The sequence below is a fragment of the Neodiprion pinetum genome, chromosome 1, assembly GCF_021155775.2.
Source record: "Neodiprion pinetum isolate iyNeoPine1 chromosome 1, iyNeoPine1.2, whole genome shotgun sequence".
Lineage (NCBI taxonomy): Eukaryota > Metazoa > Arthropoda > Insecta > Hymenoptera > Diprionidae > Neodiprion > Neodiprion pinetum.
This window is the reverse complement of record NC_060232.1, coordinates 19,632,532-19,651,640: the sequence shown is the minus strand read 5'-3', so window position 1 is coordinate 19,651,640 and position 19,109 is coordinate 19,632,532. Positions and strand designations below refer to the sequence as shown.

The 19,109-nt window shown below is 36.2% G+C and overlaps 1 protein-coding gene across 1 annotated transcript in view; it reads left to right on the top strand.

Annotated features, from left to right (window-relative positions):
- The first annotated feature begins 1,672 nt into the window (after positions 1 to 1,672).
- The window catches only part of viaf (viral IAP-associated factor), a 26,484-nt gene continuing 9,047 nt past the window's right edge, over positions 1,673 to 19,109 (top strand). Inside the window, exons 1-4 of the mRNA XM_046625716.2 lie at positions 1,673 to 1,853; positions 2,347 to 2,488; positions 16,220 to 16,448; positions 18,661 to 18,869. Of these exons, the coding sequence (XP_046481672.1) occupies positions 1,851 to 1,853; positions 2,347 to 2,488; positions 16,220 to 16,448; positions 18,661 to 18,869 (583 nt within the window). The 5' untranslated portion in view covers positions 1,673 to 1,850. The remainder of the gene's footprint in view (positions 1,854 to 2,346; positions 2,489 to 16,219; positions 16,449 to 18,660; positions 18,870 to 19,109) is intronic.

Here is a 19,109-nt window from a genome sequence, read left to right as displayed (position 1 = left end):
TTTTTTTTCAAATTTCAATTGTTTTTCATAATTTATTTAAACAAATTACCTTTGGAAACGTAATGTCGAATTCTCAACATAATTTCAAATTCCGAAAACATCGGGAACTTCATGGAGCTTACATATTCACATTGACTGGTCAAGCAAATTATTTAAACAAATTAATTTTTCAAAGTAATGTGAAATCCTTGATCAGCTACCCAAAAAACTTTGGTAACCATAGCCCATTCACATATTGACTGTAAAAGACTCGTTCCGATCACACCATTTGAATACTCCAAAAACGGAGTAAATTTATTTGTCTATTTGTTATTATTTCACAGGAATAACGTTAGAGAAAAAAATTCAATTGGACCACATCGTGTGGTTTACAATTACTCAAAAGAATTTTAATAAAGTCTGATTTAATTACAATCACTGAGGATAATTGAAATGATTTCTGATTAAATTCCAATCACTGAAAGTAATTTTGATAAACTTTGATTAAATTCAAATTACTCAATGTAATTTTAATGAAATCCAATTCAATTACAATTACTGGAAATAATTTCGATGGACTCTGAGTCAAATACAATTATCAAAAGTAATTTCACTGAACTCCGATTCAATTATTATTACTGAAAATAATTTTAATGAAATTCAATGTCATTAAAAATTATCCTTAGTGATTTGTAATTGTTAATTTTTTATTACAATTTTGCCCAACACTGGTGTAGATTCCTGCTCTACCTAGTCTTGCGGTACCCAGTCATTTGCACACTACGCTACCCGTTCAAAAGCTGTCTCAGAAATTCAGAACCAATATTCTTTTTCTCGCAATTAAATATTCCATTTTTTAGAACTTAGTTCTGGCCGATCAAACAACGCTTTTGCCCGTCTTGACTCTGAAATAATTATTATTCAACCTTTAGTGCCCTGTAAACGGTCTATTGAGAAAAAAAACACCTTTAAATATATTTCAAGTAATTTCAAATAAAATTAGTTGCAATTAAACTCCTATTTCACATTTATTGGTCACTTATTAGGAATAAGAGGCAAAGAGTATCATCTCCGTTTTCCATTTTTAGCCGTCATTATGGAAATTTATGGTTTACTTATCAAGTTATGGAATACTTGTATCGCTTGCGTTTGAATTAATTCAGGCAGTGACCTAACCGAATAAACCACCAAGCTTGATTAAACCCTAAGCAGGGCTATAACTTGAATAATATAAAAAAATATAAACAAATTATCTATATCAATATCGTTCATTTTAAGGAAAAAAATATACAAATTTCATGTGTATGTACGAATAATAAATCTACGAAGGTAATAAATGAAATAAACGTATGTTGTTTAAAGAAACGGTGTTGTTTTTATTGGTTAACCAATTTCGATAATTTTTTCACACCGCGATACGATACATGGTTTAACCATTTTTTTTTTTAAAACGCAAAAGCGTTTCATGGTTATGTAAGACCGTGAGTATGACGCACGCGCTAATTTTAGGTTATATGCTTCATTTCAAATATAATTTCGGTGGCACATTTTCATCCCTACCCCACGTACATCCCTAGATAGCAGCGCCGCGACACGGCTATTTCAAACACTAAAAACTACGGACAACAAGAGAACCACCCACGCCGCTCTGTAGAAAATTGGCTTCGTTGCCAGATCTGTATGTAAGACCGTGCATGCTACGCAAGGTATCCGTGTCATCTATACATATGTATATGCGAGCTTGCGAGCAGTGCGAAGCAGTGCCACCGCGTGGAGTACTGAAGTTTGTTTTTGACGTACTCTTAAAAGAATTCTATAGACAATTGTATTTTCATATTATTAATTATTAATATTCTTACTTTCTATACAAAATGGTAAGTATACAAATTCAAGAATCATAACACTAGCGATATTTCCATAAGCAAGGGTATTTTTATCCTATCAGTGAGTGTTACCTTATTTGGTGTCATTCTCAAAACAAGAATTGTAAATACTATTCAGAGGTATATACGTGATATCATAGATATTTCACACATGGCCATTTCGCATCACTGCATTTAAACTACTCAAACGTGACAACATCGCATTCATACCAGGCAGTTTTTGGACCTAACGATTGTACGTTCGTCACATAGCAAATGTACATGTTGTGTGTTTGACATGTATGTTTTAAATTCTTTCTAAAAACACTGCCCCATTACATACCTGAAATTAACATGAGATCCTATTACCAAACATAAAAGGTTGATATGTACATGGTATTATTTCTGCTATTCACCTTCTATCTGTACGATTTTAAATGCGTCCTTCGCTTGAAGAATTTTGATTTGGAATGAGATGTATAGTTGCAATTAATTAACATTTCAGCAAGACCCAAACGAAGATACCGAGTGGAATGATGCCTTGAGAAAGCAAGGAATTATTCCTGCAAAAGAGAAGGAGAAAGAAATCACAGAGGATCAAATTGTCGATCTCTTGGAAAGTACAATCGATAAAAAACTTGGCCGAGGTATGTATTATCAGCTACATTTTATACGTCAGTATAAATCACCAGAATGAGTATGTAATAGCGACGTACGTATACCTGTATAGAGGTTATAACTCATGTAGGTTAAGATAGGTAAATTTACATTTAGTAGTTACCAAGTGCACATTCATGGCATTTTAATAGTGATCTTGAGAAACTATCAAAACCAAACTTTTGGACCCTCAGTACTTCCAATTTCCTAGATATGGAGAAAATTCAAAATATTTGTTTCACAATACCTTCTTGACAATTGTCTATTGTCTATAACGATCTCTCTGGGGTGTAGATTGCATGCTTGTAGCACCTACTTAATTCATGCATATACTTTGTTCACGATGTGGCAAGGAGGAAGCATATTACGCCTTACCATCGAAAGCTTGGCTCGCTAGTTCTGTTCAGGATCGCCAGCTTTATCTTTTGGGTACTCTGCTTTTCATAATTTTTCAATCTGGGAGACCAGGTTTCCTGAGAACTTTTTTTTAGGGACCTGCAGTTCGTGACCTGACCAGGTTCTGCTTGAGCAGTTTTATTACTCTGCGGTTTGCAAGTGAATCGTATCGGCGATCTTTTCCGGTTGAAGGGTTGCGTTTATGGGAGTTCCTTTCCACTGATTTGAGGGAATCCAGTTCCTTGGAAGGCTACACAGGGTCTTTTTAATTACCTGCTAGCCGCTGGGGATGCGTGACAGGGTGCAGTCTAACCCGAATGCTTCATTCTATTTTAACTACTTATTACATTAATTTGAATTTTAAGTTGTGTGGTTATATTTATTTTTATTTTTAATTTTATTTTACATAACCTGACCTTCATCTCTGTACTTTTACTTTGCTTCTCTGTAATCTTATTCTTTATCGCTTTACTTGGGTTTATTCTTTCTCTGTTTCGCTTACTTTGACTGTTTTGGTTTTGTTTTGGCTAGTTTAAGTTCTTAAATTGTATTTTAATTCCTAGAGTAGCATTTTTGGCTTTCTCCTATTTCAGATTTTTTGTTTTTGTAATCGTTTAATTCTGTTAAGACAGATGAATCTAACAATAAATTGTCCAACATTGTCATGGACATTGATAAATATTAATACTAATCCAAACAAAAAAAAAAAAATAATGGAGCCTGTCAATGACGACTAAAACTTCAAAAATCTTTTACCATTTTTAAGAATTAGTTTTTATTTTGTTTTCTCAAAATTTTCAAAGTGCTCATGCTCAATGGCATTGAGAGGTGACTCTTTGAATTACACATGAGGTATAGGATTTGATGAGATCTATCAACCTGATCTTGGTAGTAGTAAAAAACAGTGATGCGTCATACTTAAAATTAAAAAAAAAACAACGTTTTTTGGCACTCTTTCTGATATCCTGGGTTTTTCTGAAAGAACAGTGTTCCTTGCACCTCTAATTCATAATCATAAAATCGAAACAGCATATGAGTATATATCTTTCAGTTAATATAGATGAATCGTGTTCGAAAATCGGAAAATACTCGTTGTTTCATAAGTTTTTGGAGCTAGTTAGAATTGTCAAATCTGAACTCCAATTTCTCAATCAGAGTCTCTCAAGATATTGAATTTACGTGTCTTCAAACTGACGTATTCCAAATCCCGTAAAACTTCCGCATTGAGGTACTCAAGTAAGTGCTAATATTTTTTTTGTACTTTCAATGAGTAAAAATCATAGTCAATTGGTAAAACTTTATTTTTCTGTAATTTCTTTAATAATTGCATATAGGTGGGGGTTAAAATATAGAACGTTTACAAAGTAAATGAATCGTAATACTGAATTATCAAGGATGCGAAAATCTCATATGATTTTCAGAATGTAGAAAGTCAAAATATAGAAAATTTGAATCGGAAAGGTCAAAGTATAGAAAGTCTAATAATATTTGAATTTTAACAATGAGGGGAAATCTATATTAACAATCTTTTATCAAACTATGATTAGTAGAGTGACCATTTTAATTTATTTATAAATATGACTACACATGGGCTGTCCTTAATTTTAAAATTCATTCATTCATCATTCATTCCCGGTGTATTTAGTTAAAATCAGTGTATCTTGTTAAAATCAGTGTATATGGTTGAAATTATGATGTATTGTCAATAACGGTTTTTCGTCGAGGCACTATATCTGTTTATTGCACTTTTACTGTTCTCGTTCTATCGTCTCTCTTTTTAAATTTGCTTGGCTTTTCGAGTGTTGGAATTGTTAATTTACCAGGTATGTCCCCGTAGTTTAAATTTCCGTTATTAATTTTAAATGGTCGATTTTCGATCAGTTACTATTTCAGTTCAGAGAGGAACACCTCCGTACCTCCTTCCTCCTGGAGAGACGTAGACCAAACCCTTCTACTTTCAAATTTGTGACCAGGTTCCCCACTCCCTGGGTCTAACCTAATCCACTCGTGCCGTGTTCATCGCGCATTTATATTTGAATCATTACAAAAGTATAAGTGATATAGAATCAGCTTAATAAATAGAAATGTTGTACAATTCTAACAATTCTATATTTTGGTTTTATGTATTTCATTTTTCTACGTTTGCACTTTTTTATATCTTGAGTTTCTATACGTTCAGGATCTTATAGAGTAGGCGTTTGCGTATTTGGAACTTTTCAGATCTTAATTTACCCCTACCCATTGCGAATGTGTTATTCATTCATATATGCATACAGAGGTGGACTATTCGAAAAACACAATTCAAAGGCACTACAATAATTATTCAGTTTGCAATTCTTATTCCATTGAATTCCATGCAAAAAACCATTCAAGATGGAAAAAAGTGGGATCTCATTGAAATCACTGCTTCATAGAGCTGAAAACTTTGATAATCCATCTCATTTAAAAAAACAGAAGACTGTTCATGAATAATATTGATTTCTTTTTGAAACGTTTATGTTTATGAATATCTTTGGTGGCATATATTTGAATAGATATATCACTTTATCTGTTCTCGTCAGAGTTTTGATCTTAAATTTTACAGCAATGGTGTATCATGATTAACAGTTCTAGTGGGCCGGAGGGTGACGAAGGAAGGGCCCACCCTACTTCCCATCACCTCCATAAAGCTGGCCCCCCCACTTGCTCAAAAAAATTGGAAAAAATTATAGATTATAGAGCTACTTATGGGCTCTGCGATGTCGCGAAACCCGATTTTTGAGCTAGTTTCTGTTACGAGAAAGTCAATTTTGAAAAGTAGGGGATCCAGCTTACCGGAAAGCTAGCCCCCCCCCCCCCCAGAGTAAAGTCAATTTGTAGAAATTATTTTGAACACGTGAGAATTAGTAGCTAATTAGGAATTCCTAATATACGTTAGAAACAATGTCATAGAAACAACCCCTATGGATATATCCACGGCCAATCGCGACGAGTAAAAGAAAGAAAAAAAAAAGAAAAATTCAAAATGATGAGTGCCGCATGTTGCGTGATTTAAGAGCTTTTTAATACCAGCGGTGACATGTTTTGATTTTCAATTCATGGCAACCAATTCTTTTTTACGACAAAATGTTCAGCTACTTAAGAGCTAACAGGATATGCATGATTCGATCGTATATTTTTTGTAACTCTGTATGAGGTGTATTGGCATATTCAAGCATGTCCTGCCGTTATTGAAAAATCGACTTACGGTACATAAAACGCATCAACTACTGACTTTCAATCGCTATTAAGGGGGTATGTACGAGTTGACCGGTCGAGAAGTGGATGAATTTTAGGAAGTTGTGTCTGACAACCAATTATTCAATTCGATTGGGATTTGTTTTATTAAAAAGTATGTAGATCGGGCTTCATTGACATTTTTTTTTCATTATAATCAATTGATGAGAAGCATTGCTATTGAAAATAACGTCAACCATTTCGCTATGTGACATGTTTTGTGATTCCCACGATTTCGAGTTGGCAGTAGATCTAGGAGAAAAAATGTGTTTATTTTTTAAAAAGTGGGATCGTGGCAACGAACATTAAGTATTGGATTTTTTGGTACAGTTCAAGTGACAACTTGGAATCCGAGTGAAATGGTTGACTTTATTGTCAATCAAAATCCTTCCTATTAATTGATTATAATTAAATAAATATACAAATCACGCTCGATTTATCCGCTTTTAAATTGAAAAAAAAACCTCAATCGAATTGAATCATTGGTTGTCGAGGTGTAAGTTCCCAAAATTCACTCACTTCTTTTGCAGTCGACTCGTATATACTCTTGAAGGAATAAAAATATCTAAATATTAGTTTACATATGTTTCAAGATTAGTCAAGAAGCTTGGTAACAGTTTTACTGAGGAACCGTGAAAATATTAAGCACACCGTATCCGATACTCAGTTGATATCAAACTGTTAATCATTTAAAATGTAAGTTTAGTATAATGACAATAATTGAATATATGTGTAGTCCTTGAAAATAATACGGGCATTTTATTGGTATTTGAACAAAATACGAAAGAACATTAAATCAATTTCTACATACACTCACAAAGTGGATAATTTATTCAAATTCAGAGGGAAATCTGGATTCCATGTTCATTGCCAATGAATGTGAGCAGAAGATGAAAGATTAAGTTAGGTGCAGAAGATACAAAACTTGAAGTACCCTGAGAACACTTCAATCGGTAAGTCAGCTTAAGCGAATGTGGCTCCAAAATTGAATCATGTATATCCTGTTGCCTCTCAAATCGCTGAACATTTTGCCATAAAAAAGAATTCGCTGCCATGAATTTTAAGCATGGTGTTTTTTTTTTTTTTTTTTTTTTGTTTGTTACTAATGGGTGGAAATCAAAAATTGTCACCCTTGGTATTAAAAAGCTCTTAAATCAGGCAACATGCAATACTCATCATTTTGAATTCTTCTTTTTTTTTCTCATCGCGATTGGGCGTGGATATATCCATAGGGGTAGTTTCTTCGACATTGTTTCCAACGTATATCAGGAGCTCGTAATTAGCTCGTAATTCCCACGTGTTCAAAATAATTTTTACAAATTTACTTTAATCTGGGGGGGCTAGCTTTTCGGTAAGCTGGCCCCCCTACTTTTCAAAATTGACTTTCTCGTAACAGAAACGAGCTCAAAAATCGCGGTTTGCGGTACTGCAGAGCCCATAAATAGCTCTATAATCTTTATTTTTTTCCAATTTGTTTGAGCAAGTGGGGGGGCCAACTTTACGGAGGTCTTCCCATCGCCTTCACTCCTTAGGGCTGATAGGTCTAGGTCCATTTCTTGGTGTCAAATATTCTAGAAGTTTCGAGCGCTGGAGTCTACTTCTCTTTTCAGGACGTGTTAGTCTTGTGATCCACGTCTACTGAAGTTCGTGGTCATGCAATATGCGGTGATCACCAGATTCGCTCATTTGAGATAAAACAAATGAATCAAATCACTGAGTAGGCCAGTGCCAAAATTTTATGGAATTTCAAATACATTAGTTTGAAGGTACATAAAGTCAATACTCTTAGTATGTCTGAGACCGAAATTGGAGTCAAGATTGAGAAATTCTAGAAAGTTTAAAGAACAGATGAATGTTGTAAAAAAAATTTGTACAGTAAAATCTCGTTTATCCGAGGTAATATGGGGAGAACCTACTTCGGACGCGTGAAATCTTGGATAATACGCAAAATATATACAATTCAAGCCATTACGATGTTCTCCTCTTGAATCTAGAATCGGAAATCTCGCGTTTCTATCTTGCAATGTAAAAAAATCGCAAGAAACTTTTATCGTTTATGCGTATTGAAAGTAGCGACACAAAACTATTTCATACTTACAAGGCAAAGCGGATTTTTCCATTTTATCCAAGGTTCTCCGTATTATTCAAAGATACCCCTCTGTCAATGCAGAGTGCTCGGATGAGATGGGCGTTTTGGAGAATGTGGAACCTCGGTTAATCGAAGGTCGGATAAGCGAGGTTCTACTGTAACATGGATTTTTTATCATGACCCATTTACATTAGCTGAAAAATACATAGGCATATGGTTTTTCGATTTTTTGATTACAAATTGAGGTAAAAATATCACTGTTTTTACAGAAAAGCCCGAGAAATCAGAAAAAAGCTGAATTTTGATTTTTCCAAATTTAAACTACGACGCACTACTTTTTGACCTCTACAAAGATCGGCTCGATAGATTTGATTGGAATCCATATTTCACGTGAAATCCTTTGAGTCACCTCTTAATGCCATCGAGGGAGAACACTTGAAAACTTTTAAAAGAATTCCAAAAATGGTAATCTCTGCATATTTTAAACTCAACTTCTTTCTGTCTGTCTGTCCGGATGTTACCTTATAACTCCAGAATTAGTGAATCGATTGAGATTCTTTTTGTATGTGGATAGCTACATTTACGGAGATATAATATTTGTAAGCCAAGTCGAAACGGGATCATACACTTATGCGAATGCTGAATAAACTTTGATAAATAGAGGAAAGTTATATTTAAAAGTTTTCAAGTCTCGAAGAATTCTACAAACAAGTTCGCGTTCGAAAATGTTAATAGATGCAGTCGCAACGGGCTGTTAGTACTCTAGGAAAATCATAGAAGCTTGCTTTATAAGTTTTAGTTCTCCTGTATTAGCGCAATTCTTTTATATTAATTTTTTCCATAACTAGGAAACCAGAAATATTGGATATCTAAAAATTTGGTTGTGATAGTTTTTCGAAGTCTGTTTTGAAATGCCATTGATACGCATTGTGACATGGTGACCATGGTTAGGGAAAACTGGGAAATGTCAGATGAAAAAATATTGGCCAGGGAATCATGGAAATGTCAGGGAATTTCAAACTTGATCAAGGAAAAAAAAAGAAGACCAACATCTAATAAATGGCTGGAAGGGAATTATTGAGACTGTTGAAGAATTTTTCCAGACTGCCCCCCAAATCGATCCCAAATAATTCAAAAAGGATTCCCTAATTTTTCCGGATTTTCATTTCAACTCTAACCCCTCTCACCAAGAGGGTGGATTTCGATGAAGCTGAAACTGGCAGCCAGAGTTAGTAGCCGAACCTCAGAATGCAGGGACGAATAATAGGGGACGGGGCCCCGGGATAAAAAATTTTTAACGCATGTCCAAAAAAATCTGAATAAAATTCACAGAAGTAGTTTTCCCATCGTAAAACACGATGCCGTTTCAACTTTTGCGCTGCAAAGCTCCGTTGTTTATTAATTTGTTAATTAACAATCGGCCGCTAACATTAAAATCTACACGCATGACCGAAAAAATCTGAAAAAATTCACAGACATAGTTTTCCCATCGTAGAACACGTTGCCCTTTCAACTTTTGCGTTGCAAAGCTCCGTTTTTTTAACGAGCTATAATTTCAGAACGATTATCAAATTTCTTCAACTGTGGAATGATTTCTAACTGTCTAAAAATAATCTTTAACTGTCGCAAATATTCATTTATACAGCCGGAAATTTATAGTCTACTTATACATTAATAATTACAATAACTTTAAATTAATATTACACTTTTAAGAACGTGAGGTGATATTTAGAGAAGGGGGGAGGGGGGGTAGGAGGGTAAAATGGGGTACCTCCACAGTTTTATGAAAAAATTTGTTTCTTGACAACTTTTTTAAAAATTGAAAAAACACTTCTGTAAATATAATTGAGCATAATTCTACTTTTTTTTACTGTTGTTGAAACATTTTGATTTCAACAAAAAAGTTTGAAATCCATTTGACTTATTTTTTTTATTAATATACGATCAAAGAACTCTCCATATCAAATAATTATGTATTATATAATCATGTATGTATAATTATATATTTGAATAATCAAATTGAAAATAATTACAATTTTCAAATTTCAATAATTAATTACATTTTAATAGTTGTTTTCATGTAAACTTTTTTAGAGTTGAGATGAGAATATTCAAGAATTTTTCCAAATTTTTCCGAGCATGCGTTTTCGTCTCACCGTCAATTGTTCATTAAAAATAGATAAAAAAAAAAAACCAAATCGTGCAACGCAACAGTCGACTTGTTACCATTTTTATAGTTGGAATTGGAACATTCTCCAATTTCTTTAAATTTGCCCGAGCATACGTGATGCGTTGCTGCTACCGGCTGCTAATTGTTTATAATTTTTCAACTCGACAATTCGGAAGTGCAACGCCAAAGTTTTCATGTGACCGTCTTCTGGGTTCGAAATATGACGTCTGTGAATTTTTTAACTTTTTTTTCAGCATGAGGGCCCTTGTCGCTATCATTTGTTTAATTAAAAAATTGATAACAAACGAACCAGGCCGTGCAACGTCGGAGTTCTCACGAACTCGTTTTCTGGGTGCGAAATGAAATATCTGTAATTTTCTCAAGTTTTTACGAGCATGCGCGTTTCATCCACCGTCTATTTTTCATGAAAACAATCAATAAACAAGTCATGAAACGCAAAAGTCGACTATTCACCGTCTTGTGCAATAAAAATGAAATACTTGTGAATTATCAAAAATTCTTACGAGCATGTGTATTCGTCTTGCTGTCAATTGTTTATTAACAGAATTGTTGAAATGTCAAACACAATCAATCCATACAACCCACACGTTTTTTAATAATACTGGTAATGAACATAACTATTCTCATGCAAATTATAAATATGTTCTGCGCATGCATACATTCAAGAATCACTGCAGACCTGCATGTCCTCTTTGTTATTATTTATCACATATCACGTCTCCGATTGTTATTCATACGCGCTGACTCACTTATTCCATGACTTCTCTGCTCAACCTTTCGGCAAAAAGCATTTTATACGAATTGTCAATTGTTCATTAACAAATCAATAAACAATGGAGCTTTGCAACGCAAAAGTTGAAACAGCATCGTGTTCTACGATGCGAAAACTACTTCTGTGAATTTTTTCAGATTTTTTCGGTCATGCGTGTAGATTTTAATGTTAGCAGCCGGTTGTTAATTAACAAATTAATAAACAACGGAGCTTTGCAACGCAACAGTTGAAACGGCACCGTGTTCTACGATGGGAAAACTACTTCTGTGAATTTTATTCAGACTTTTTTGGACATGCGTTAAAAATTTTTTTATCCCGGGGCCCCGTCCCCTATTATTCGTCCCTGCATTCTAAGGTTCGGCTACTAACTCTGGCTGCCAGTTTCAGCATCATTGGATTTCGCGATTTAAAATATACTTGTTCCGGTCACAATCTCAGTATGTACTTCATTGTAAAGTTTCTAAACCCACTCCTCTATCTCCTCCCCCCGATATTCCCATACCACGTAACCCCCCCCCCCCCCCCCCATTTCATCCCCTCCCGGTGCCTTTCCGTCCCTCATTTTTCCTATCGCCTTCTTTATCCTCTCCTTCTATATCTCACTCTCTTCATCCTCCCCCCCCCCCTCCGCCCTTGCTTGATGTCCCCATCCCCCTATTACCCTTTTCTCCGCCCCTCCTAACAGTCCCATAAAAGACCTCCTCCACTCCTCTGCCCCTATTCCTTTACTTACCCTCTTTCACTTCTTTCTTTCTTTATTTACTATCTCCCATACTTTGCTTTCCGTCTTTGCTTCATCTGCTTCCTTTAAGAATCTCTCATTCTCTTCCCTTTTTTTTACCTCGCATAGCTTATATTCCCTTTTTTTCTTTCTACATTCTTCCCCCACTTCCTCCCCCTTTCTCCAATTTCTTAGACTTCTTCTAACCCCTGCTTTCTTTTGCCTACATTCCTCGTCCCACCAACCTTTTTTCTCTCTATCCCCCCACCTCCCTGCCTCTACTGCTCGTCTAAACTCCCGTAGCCTTTCCTCTATCTCTTTCCCTATGTCCTCTCCCCCTACTCCCTCCCATTTCACCTCTCTTTTAAATCTCTGCTTGCTCTCCTCTGTCCACACCCCTCTAGCTGCTCTCCTATCCTTTTTTCCCTTCCTTTCCTGACCACTGCCCCCTCATCCATACTGTAACTGGATGATCATCTGATTGTAAGTTCACGCTGTCTCCTATATTCACTCTTTGCATCCTGTCCCTAACCTCGTTATCTCCCATAGCATAGTCTATTAACGTCTCCCCTACCCCTCACACGTACGTCGATTTCCCTTCTTTATTCCCTTCTGTATTTCCATTCATTACCGACCAGTATGTCTCTTCTATAAACTTTAACAGCTCCCGTCCTTCCGAGTTTACTTTCCTGTCCTTCGACCTCCTAGTTGCACTTTCTTCCTCTTTCCCCAGTACCCTCCCCCCTCTTGTTCTATCCTGGCATTGAAATCTCCGCCTACGAGCATTTTTGTCCCCTCGCCTGCCTCCTCTACTCTTTCCATTATTTCTTCTAATTTCTTTTTCACGTCCCCGTTTACGTATATCCCTATTGCTAGCCAACCCCCCCCCCCCCCCCCCCGCCCCCCACTCTCATTTTGATCATAACCATCCCCCCTTTTTCCTCTCCTTGTATTCCCTCTTCTCTAACGAATTCCTTTCTTCCCCCTGTCACTATTCCCCCAATACTTTTCCTTTCTTGTTTTTTGCGTATATCGCGCTTCCCATTCGGACCCCACTAGCAGCTTATTCCTTATCTTATCCTATCTCTTCTCTTCCATCCAAGTCTCCATTAAGACCACAACGTACCACTCTATTAAGGAAGTAACGCAGGAAATAGAATTGATGGACAGAAAAATACCAAACTTGGCAGAATGTTCGATTATAATGTAAAAAGAACTCATACAAATTTTTACGATCCGAGGTGGGTTTTTACGCGAGATATTTGTAATTCTTTTTATATCTTTACAAGCCACTTTAACATGGCCTCTTATGAGAAATGACGGAGTTAGCTGAACATTATTCCTTATATCTCCGTAATTGATGGATAGATCAGAATGAAATGTAAACAGCAGTGAGATGAAATACTCAACATCATTTATCCGGCTTAAAAATATTCAAAGGTGACTTATGAGAGAAATAATGAAAACAATAAAAAGTACTAATAGCGAATTTTCGGATCATCGCTAAAAATATTGCAACGTCGCATATTCGAGGTTATGAGCGCGCATTTTGAAATTTCAACGTATGTGACAACTCGTGCAGGCTATTACATTTTTTATAATTCTTTGTTTTTTGTTTGCACGACATATTTTACCTTTCCAATAAAATCTTGGCTTCTTTTCTTCAGGCATATCGAACTGGCGCTTAAAAGAAATTCACTGATACCGCTGATGAGCTGTCGACGGCATATTTGACATACATATACACGCGCACACAACCAATGAAAAGCGACGTTGCCAGATTAAGTACTACTTTGGTCAAACCACGGGCAAATGTTTTTATGACTAGGTGGGTAGTTGCGTTACTTCCTTAATCCCTTCCATAACTCCTCGACTTTCTTCCCTAGCCCCGCTGCATTCCAGAATACCATTTTCCATCCCTCTGTGTTTTGCCCATCCTCCTCTTCCCCCTTTGTCCATTCCCCCGCCAGCCTATCCCCTCTCCCCCTTTCCTGTGTTTCCGCGTCACCCTCTTACCTTTCGACTCTCGTTAACCCCTTCCTGTCCTTTTCTGGGCTCTGTTCCCCCTCCGTCTTTCCCTCTCCCTCCCTCTCTCTGCCTATATCATCTCTGAGCACCTCTTCTATCTTATCCCATTTTCACATCTTCCCTTCAATCCATATTTTCCCATATCCTAGTCCTACTCTATTTCCCTTCCCCTCCTCAGCTGCTGCTACCCCTCTCAATTTCCACTTCATTTTTCTTTCTACCCAGGTTAGATCCTCTTCTATTCTTTCTTCCCTTCCTCTCAATTTCCGTTTCTTCTCCATTACCTGTCTCGTTTGCTCTCTGACCCCTAGCCTTACTACCCATATCCCTTTTCTCCCCTCCCCTTTTGTACCTACTTCCCACATCTCTCTCATTTCAACCTCTACCTGCATAATCTTCAGCAGCCCTTCCTTTTCCTGTCCCTTCTCTATTCCTGCCCCTTTCACTATTACATTTTCCCTGCGCTCCTCCCTTTCTTTCCTCTGTAACGCCCAGTCCATCTCCTTTACTCTCTCCATTGCTTGCTCAGCCACCCCTACCCTCCCCTCCCCCGCCCTCCTTACGTCATATTCTATCTCATTTTTCTCTACCTTTGTCAGCATCTCTTCTATCTTTTCTACTGCCCCTCCTCGCACTTCCACTGCCTCTAATCTCTTTACCAGGTCTCTAATTGCATCCCTCATCTTCCTTCTCTCTGCTACCTATTGCTCCTTTCTTTTTTCTACTTCCCCTTTTATTTTCTCCATTTCTTCCCTGAGGCCCTTTCCCTGCTCTTTGACCTCTTCTCTCTCTACCTTTATCCCCTTTCTCATCACCCTTAATAATTCTTTTATGCTACCTCCCTCTTCTTTCTCTTCCTCACCTCCCGTGCCCTCTGGCGACGTCTGCACTTTCTTGCTGTTCCCAAAAACTCTTTCCTTTTTTTATAATTCCTCTAATTCCTCTACTTCCTCTTCTCTCCTTGCCCTCTTCCTCTTCCATAGATCCGTCACCGTTATCACCGATCCCATACTATGGCTCCTTTCCCTACCTATTAGCTCTACCTTACTCGGCCTACCCCCCTTCCCTACACTCTTTCATTCCCTACTCACCCTTACCAATCCACTACTTTCTTTTACTGTCGCGCTCACTCTCTCTACCAACTGTCACTCACACCACTCCGGAAACGGAAGTCCTGTAACACAAATTACTAATTTAGCATAATTTTGTTATAATATAATTATTAATCATTTATTGTAATGGGCAATAATTTCCTTGTTCCAACGATTCAGCAAAAACTTTTACGAATGGCTTGATTCATGATAAAATGTTTGCAAGTCAAACCTGACGGTAATTGATAAATTTTGTCGATCGATTAGTTCATTTCTTCACAATATGAACAATTTTTTTTTTTACATGAACCACCCAATATCGAAATTACATTGATCGATTTTGCATAAATATTCACAGAATAATTTCCGTATACGAGCAAACTAATTCATTGTACTTTTCTTTCCGTTGAACAAAATGCTCTCAGTCTTCAAATTCCACGCGAGCTATCCTGGAGTTCAAATTCTACGCGCGCTGTTCTCGAGTTCAAACTGTAGTGTCAGTATACGGTTGGAATTTCACGTGCACCAACCCGCTGGATGCAGCATGCTCTGATTGGTCAATTCACCAAAATCACCAAGTGTCAGACGTCACCAATTGGTGGTTTTGGTAGATTGACCTATCAGAGTATGCTGCATCCAGCTGTTTGTTACACGTGAGAATCCAACCGTAATCTAGCTTGAAAAGGGTATGGTTGACCGCAATCCCATAGGCCACGCTAGTTTGGGTTGGTGTCCCCGTCATTCACCATCCACGAAAAGTCGCGGTATACAGGGTGGTCCATTTAAGTTGACACAGCAGAATATCTCGAGACCAGCCATTTTAGAGAAAGTGGTTGAAATAAAAGTGTCATGGTTCGAAAGGGCAAAAACACCGTGCCATCGTACTTTTCATTTGGTGGAGGTTTACAAGGTTATTTGGAGGTCAACATTGTTTTTTTAAATGGGAACATGTATTTTTTTTAAAATGAATTGAAGAATTGGGGGTATTTTAATTGGGAACTCGTAGCACTAATGAAAATAATAAGACGTTTTGTCAGGGAAAATTGGATAACTGGTCGGGGAGAAATCAGGGAATTTTTTGTCCGAAAAGTGGTCACCATGATTGCTGATGAGCGAGAGCAAATTTACCCACCTTGAGTTGCATGAGTCAGTATTATTCATTATTATATTTTCTCCAGCTAGCCATAACGCGGACAGTCTAACACTCGATGAGCTAGATGAACTTGAAGATGAAGAAGACGAAAAAGTGCTGTTGGAATACCGGAGAAAGAGGATAGCTGAAATTAAAGAACTTACGGAGAAGGCAAAATTTGGCGAAGTTAGAGAAATATCAGCACAAGATTATGTTCAAGAAGTTAATTGTGCCGGAAAAGAGATTTGGGTTGTTTTACATCTCTACAAGCAAGGGTAATGCATGCCGAATGAACATATTTACATCAAATAGAAGTAAATTTGTTTATTTATATCGGGTTATCATGATTGTTATCATATCGGAAATATGCAAATTTCAAGGAATTCTTAGACGCTGGAAAAGTCAGGTAAAAGTTCATTTTTGGGAAATAAAATTTAAAAATTATGTGTCGACCCAGCTGTGCTGGACAAAGAAAGCTTCAGATTATAGAGGAAAACAGATCTCCGTGTAAAGTAATGGTAGTGTATAATATTTGCAGTGCAATAATTTATATTAGTTATGTGGATAGTGTACCGAGCAGTACAACGATGCAAATAATCTCTCTCTATCTCTCTCTCTCCCTCTCCCTCTCCCTCTCCCTCTCCCTCTCTTCCTCTCTTCCTCTCTTCCTCTCACCCTCTCTCTCTCTATCTCTATCTAAAGCTCACGTTTTTTTTTTTTTTTTTTTTGTTCAAAAATCAAAAATGTAATGCAAGAGTTTATTTTATATTTTTCCTTAATTCTAACTAACTTACAGTACAAAAATAATCGTTACATATATGGCGTTCATTCTTTTTTATTACATTATAGTTTTTCTTACAATCACGTAACCTTTTACTCTTGCTCCAAAGTTTCACATGAACCCGGATGATATTCGTCGTAAAAGCAAGGAAAGCAAACTGTTTTACGGCATCTTGCACATTGTATGAAGGATGAAGTTTTGCAACTAAATTTTTTTTTACAAAATCTCCATCCGAAAACAAATTTCCTTGTTAAGTGATGTGGGTATAGGCGTTCAAAGAGTTTGAGACAAAAAAATAAGTTCAGCAGTGAAACTCGATCTAGCGATCTACAGGATACTAGACTCGTGTGCTACCCGGCGAGCCACGGGCCTCGTTATCAAGTTATTCAACATAAGCGTATATCCCTCGCTCGTAACTTTCCTACATTATTCCAAATTCATTTTTTCGAAAACTTCTGGATACTTAGCCCTATAGCTTTGCGGATTTGTTATTTGGGTCTGGACCTTTCTTTACTATAAGTATAAAGAATTACAAAAACCCGTTGACCGTATATTTCTCTTGTAAGTCGAAAAATTTGAAATACCTAGGTCTTATGCTGGTATATAGTATTTTGAACTATGTTCTAATTATCTGGAGAGGTGCTTACGCAGCTGATCTGCAACCTCTTGAATTACTTCAAAATAGATTCAAAAAACTTTTCAAAAGTACTAAAATACTTGGTATTACAAAACTATGCAGAAAGAAGTATGCTATATATCATTACAATAACAGTAACAAGAAATAAAGACATCAAAAGACCATTGAATAAGAAAACAATCTCAAAAAAAATCTATACATCTATTAAGTATTTCAACCTATTACCAAATGTACAAGTGTCAGATAAAACAAAAGGCGCAAAAATATCAGAGTATATTAAACATATTTGTTGTACATTATTATGTACTATAAAACAGTTATCCGAATCAGATATGCTATTGGATAATTGTAAAGTGTGACATAAATTTGTGCTAGATAACAAACTGTGCTAAGCACAACCTTGGTTAAAGAAATAACCAAATAATCTATGAATGTAATATCTGTTGTACTGGCTCAAGGTATTTTGTGATTTAAAAATTTTATTTTTAATTTTAAAAATTATAATCTTTATTTAATAAATCAATTGTTAACTACCTGTTGAGCACAGAGGTATAACTCTCTCTTTCAGGATATACTATTTCGTGTTGAATATTTTCTCGACCTTATCTCGGTGAAAGTTCTCAATGTTTAGTTCAATGAAAAAGTGAGGGATTTAATTCGTGATGTTTCGGCGCTAAGGGGGCCCTCCTCATTTTGTCTCTCCTTATGGAGAAAAGTGTATATTTTGGCTGGCAAATAAATCACGAGAAATCACAATCGTAAAATAATTAGGAAACAATTGAATTTTGGCCCATGTCAGATAAATTTGTAGATGTCTGAAATTTTACAATCATATTTTTCATGTCTGTGTCATGTTTTGTTTCCAAATAACAGCTGTAAAAGACTAATTGTTTTCTGGATGATGTTAAATTTGGATACAATTTAACATGATGAGGATAGTAGGGTACAATAGTAATGGTTTTATTAGGCTGATTCGGAACTAATTTATTACGTATTTCGTTTCTTTCACAAAATCAACCTTACAACCTTCAATTCACAATCACTAATCAATTGTTCAATGTTCTTTCAGGATCCCCTTGTGTTCTCTACTGAATCAACACTTGACATCTTTGGCTAGAAAGTTCCCAGCGACGAAGTTTTTGAAAAGCATCTCTACAACTTGTATTCCAAATTGGCCGGACAGTAATTTGCCAACGATTTTCATCTATAACAACGGAAACATGGTTAAGCAGTTCATTGGTCCAATTGAATTGCGTGGAATGAAGATCACTGAAGCAGGTAAAAAATGCATGTTGAGAATTGAAAAAAAAAACGTTTTACAAGACGAACTTGCCGAGCCAACCATACCCATTTTGTTATGCAATATATGTCCACACCTAAAAATGATTTTATCATATTCAATGGTATGAAATGAAACAGTTTTTATCGATAATTTGTTTTAAAAATCGGTACTTTAAGAAAACTATTTACCGTGAAATAACGTTTCACAGTTTTAGTATCGCAACACCAAAAAAAAAC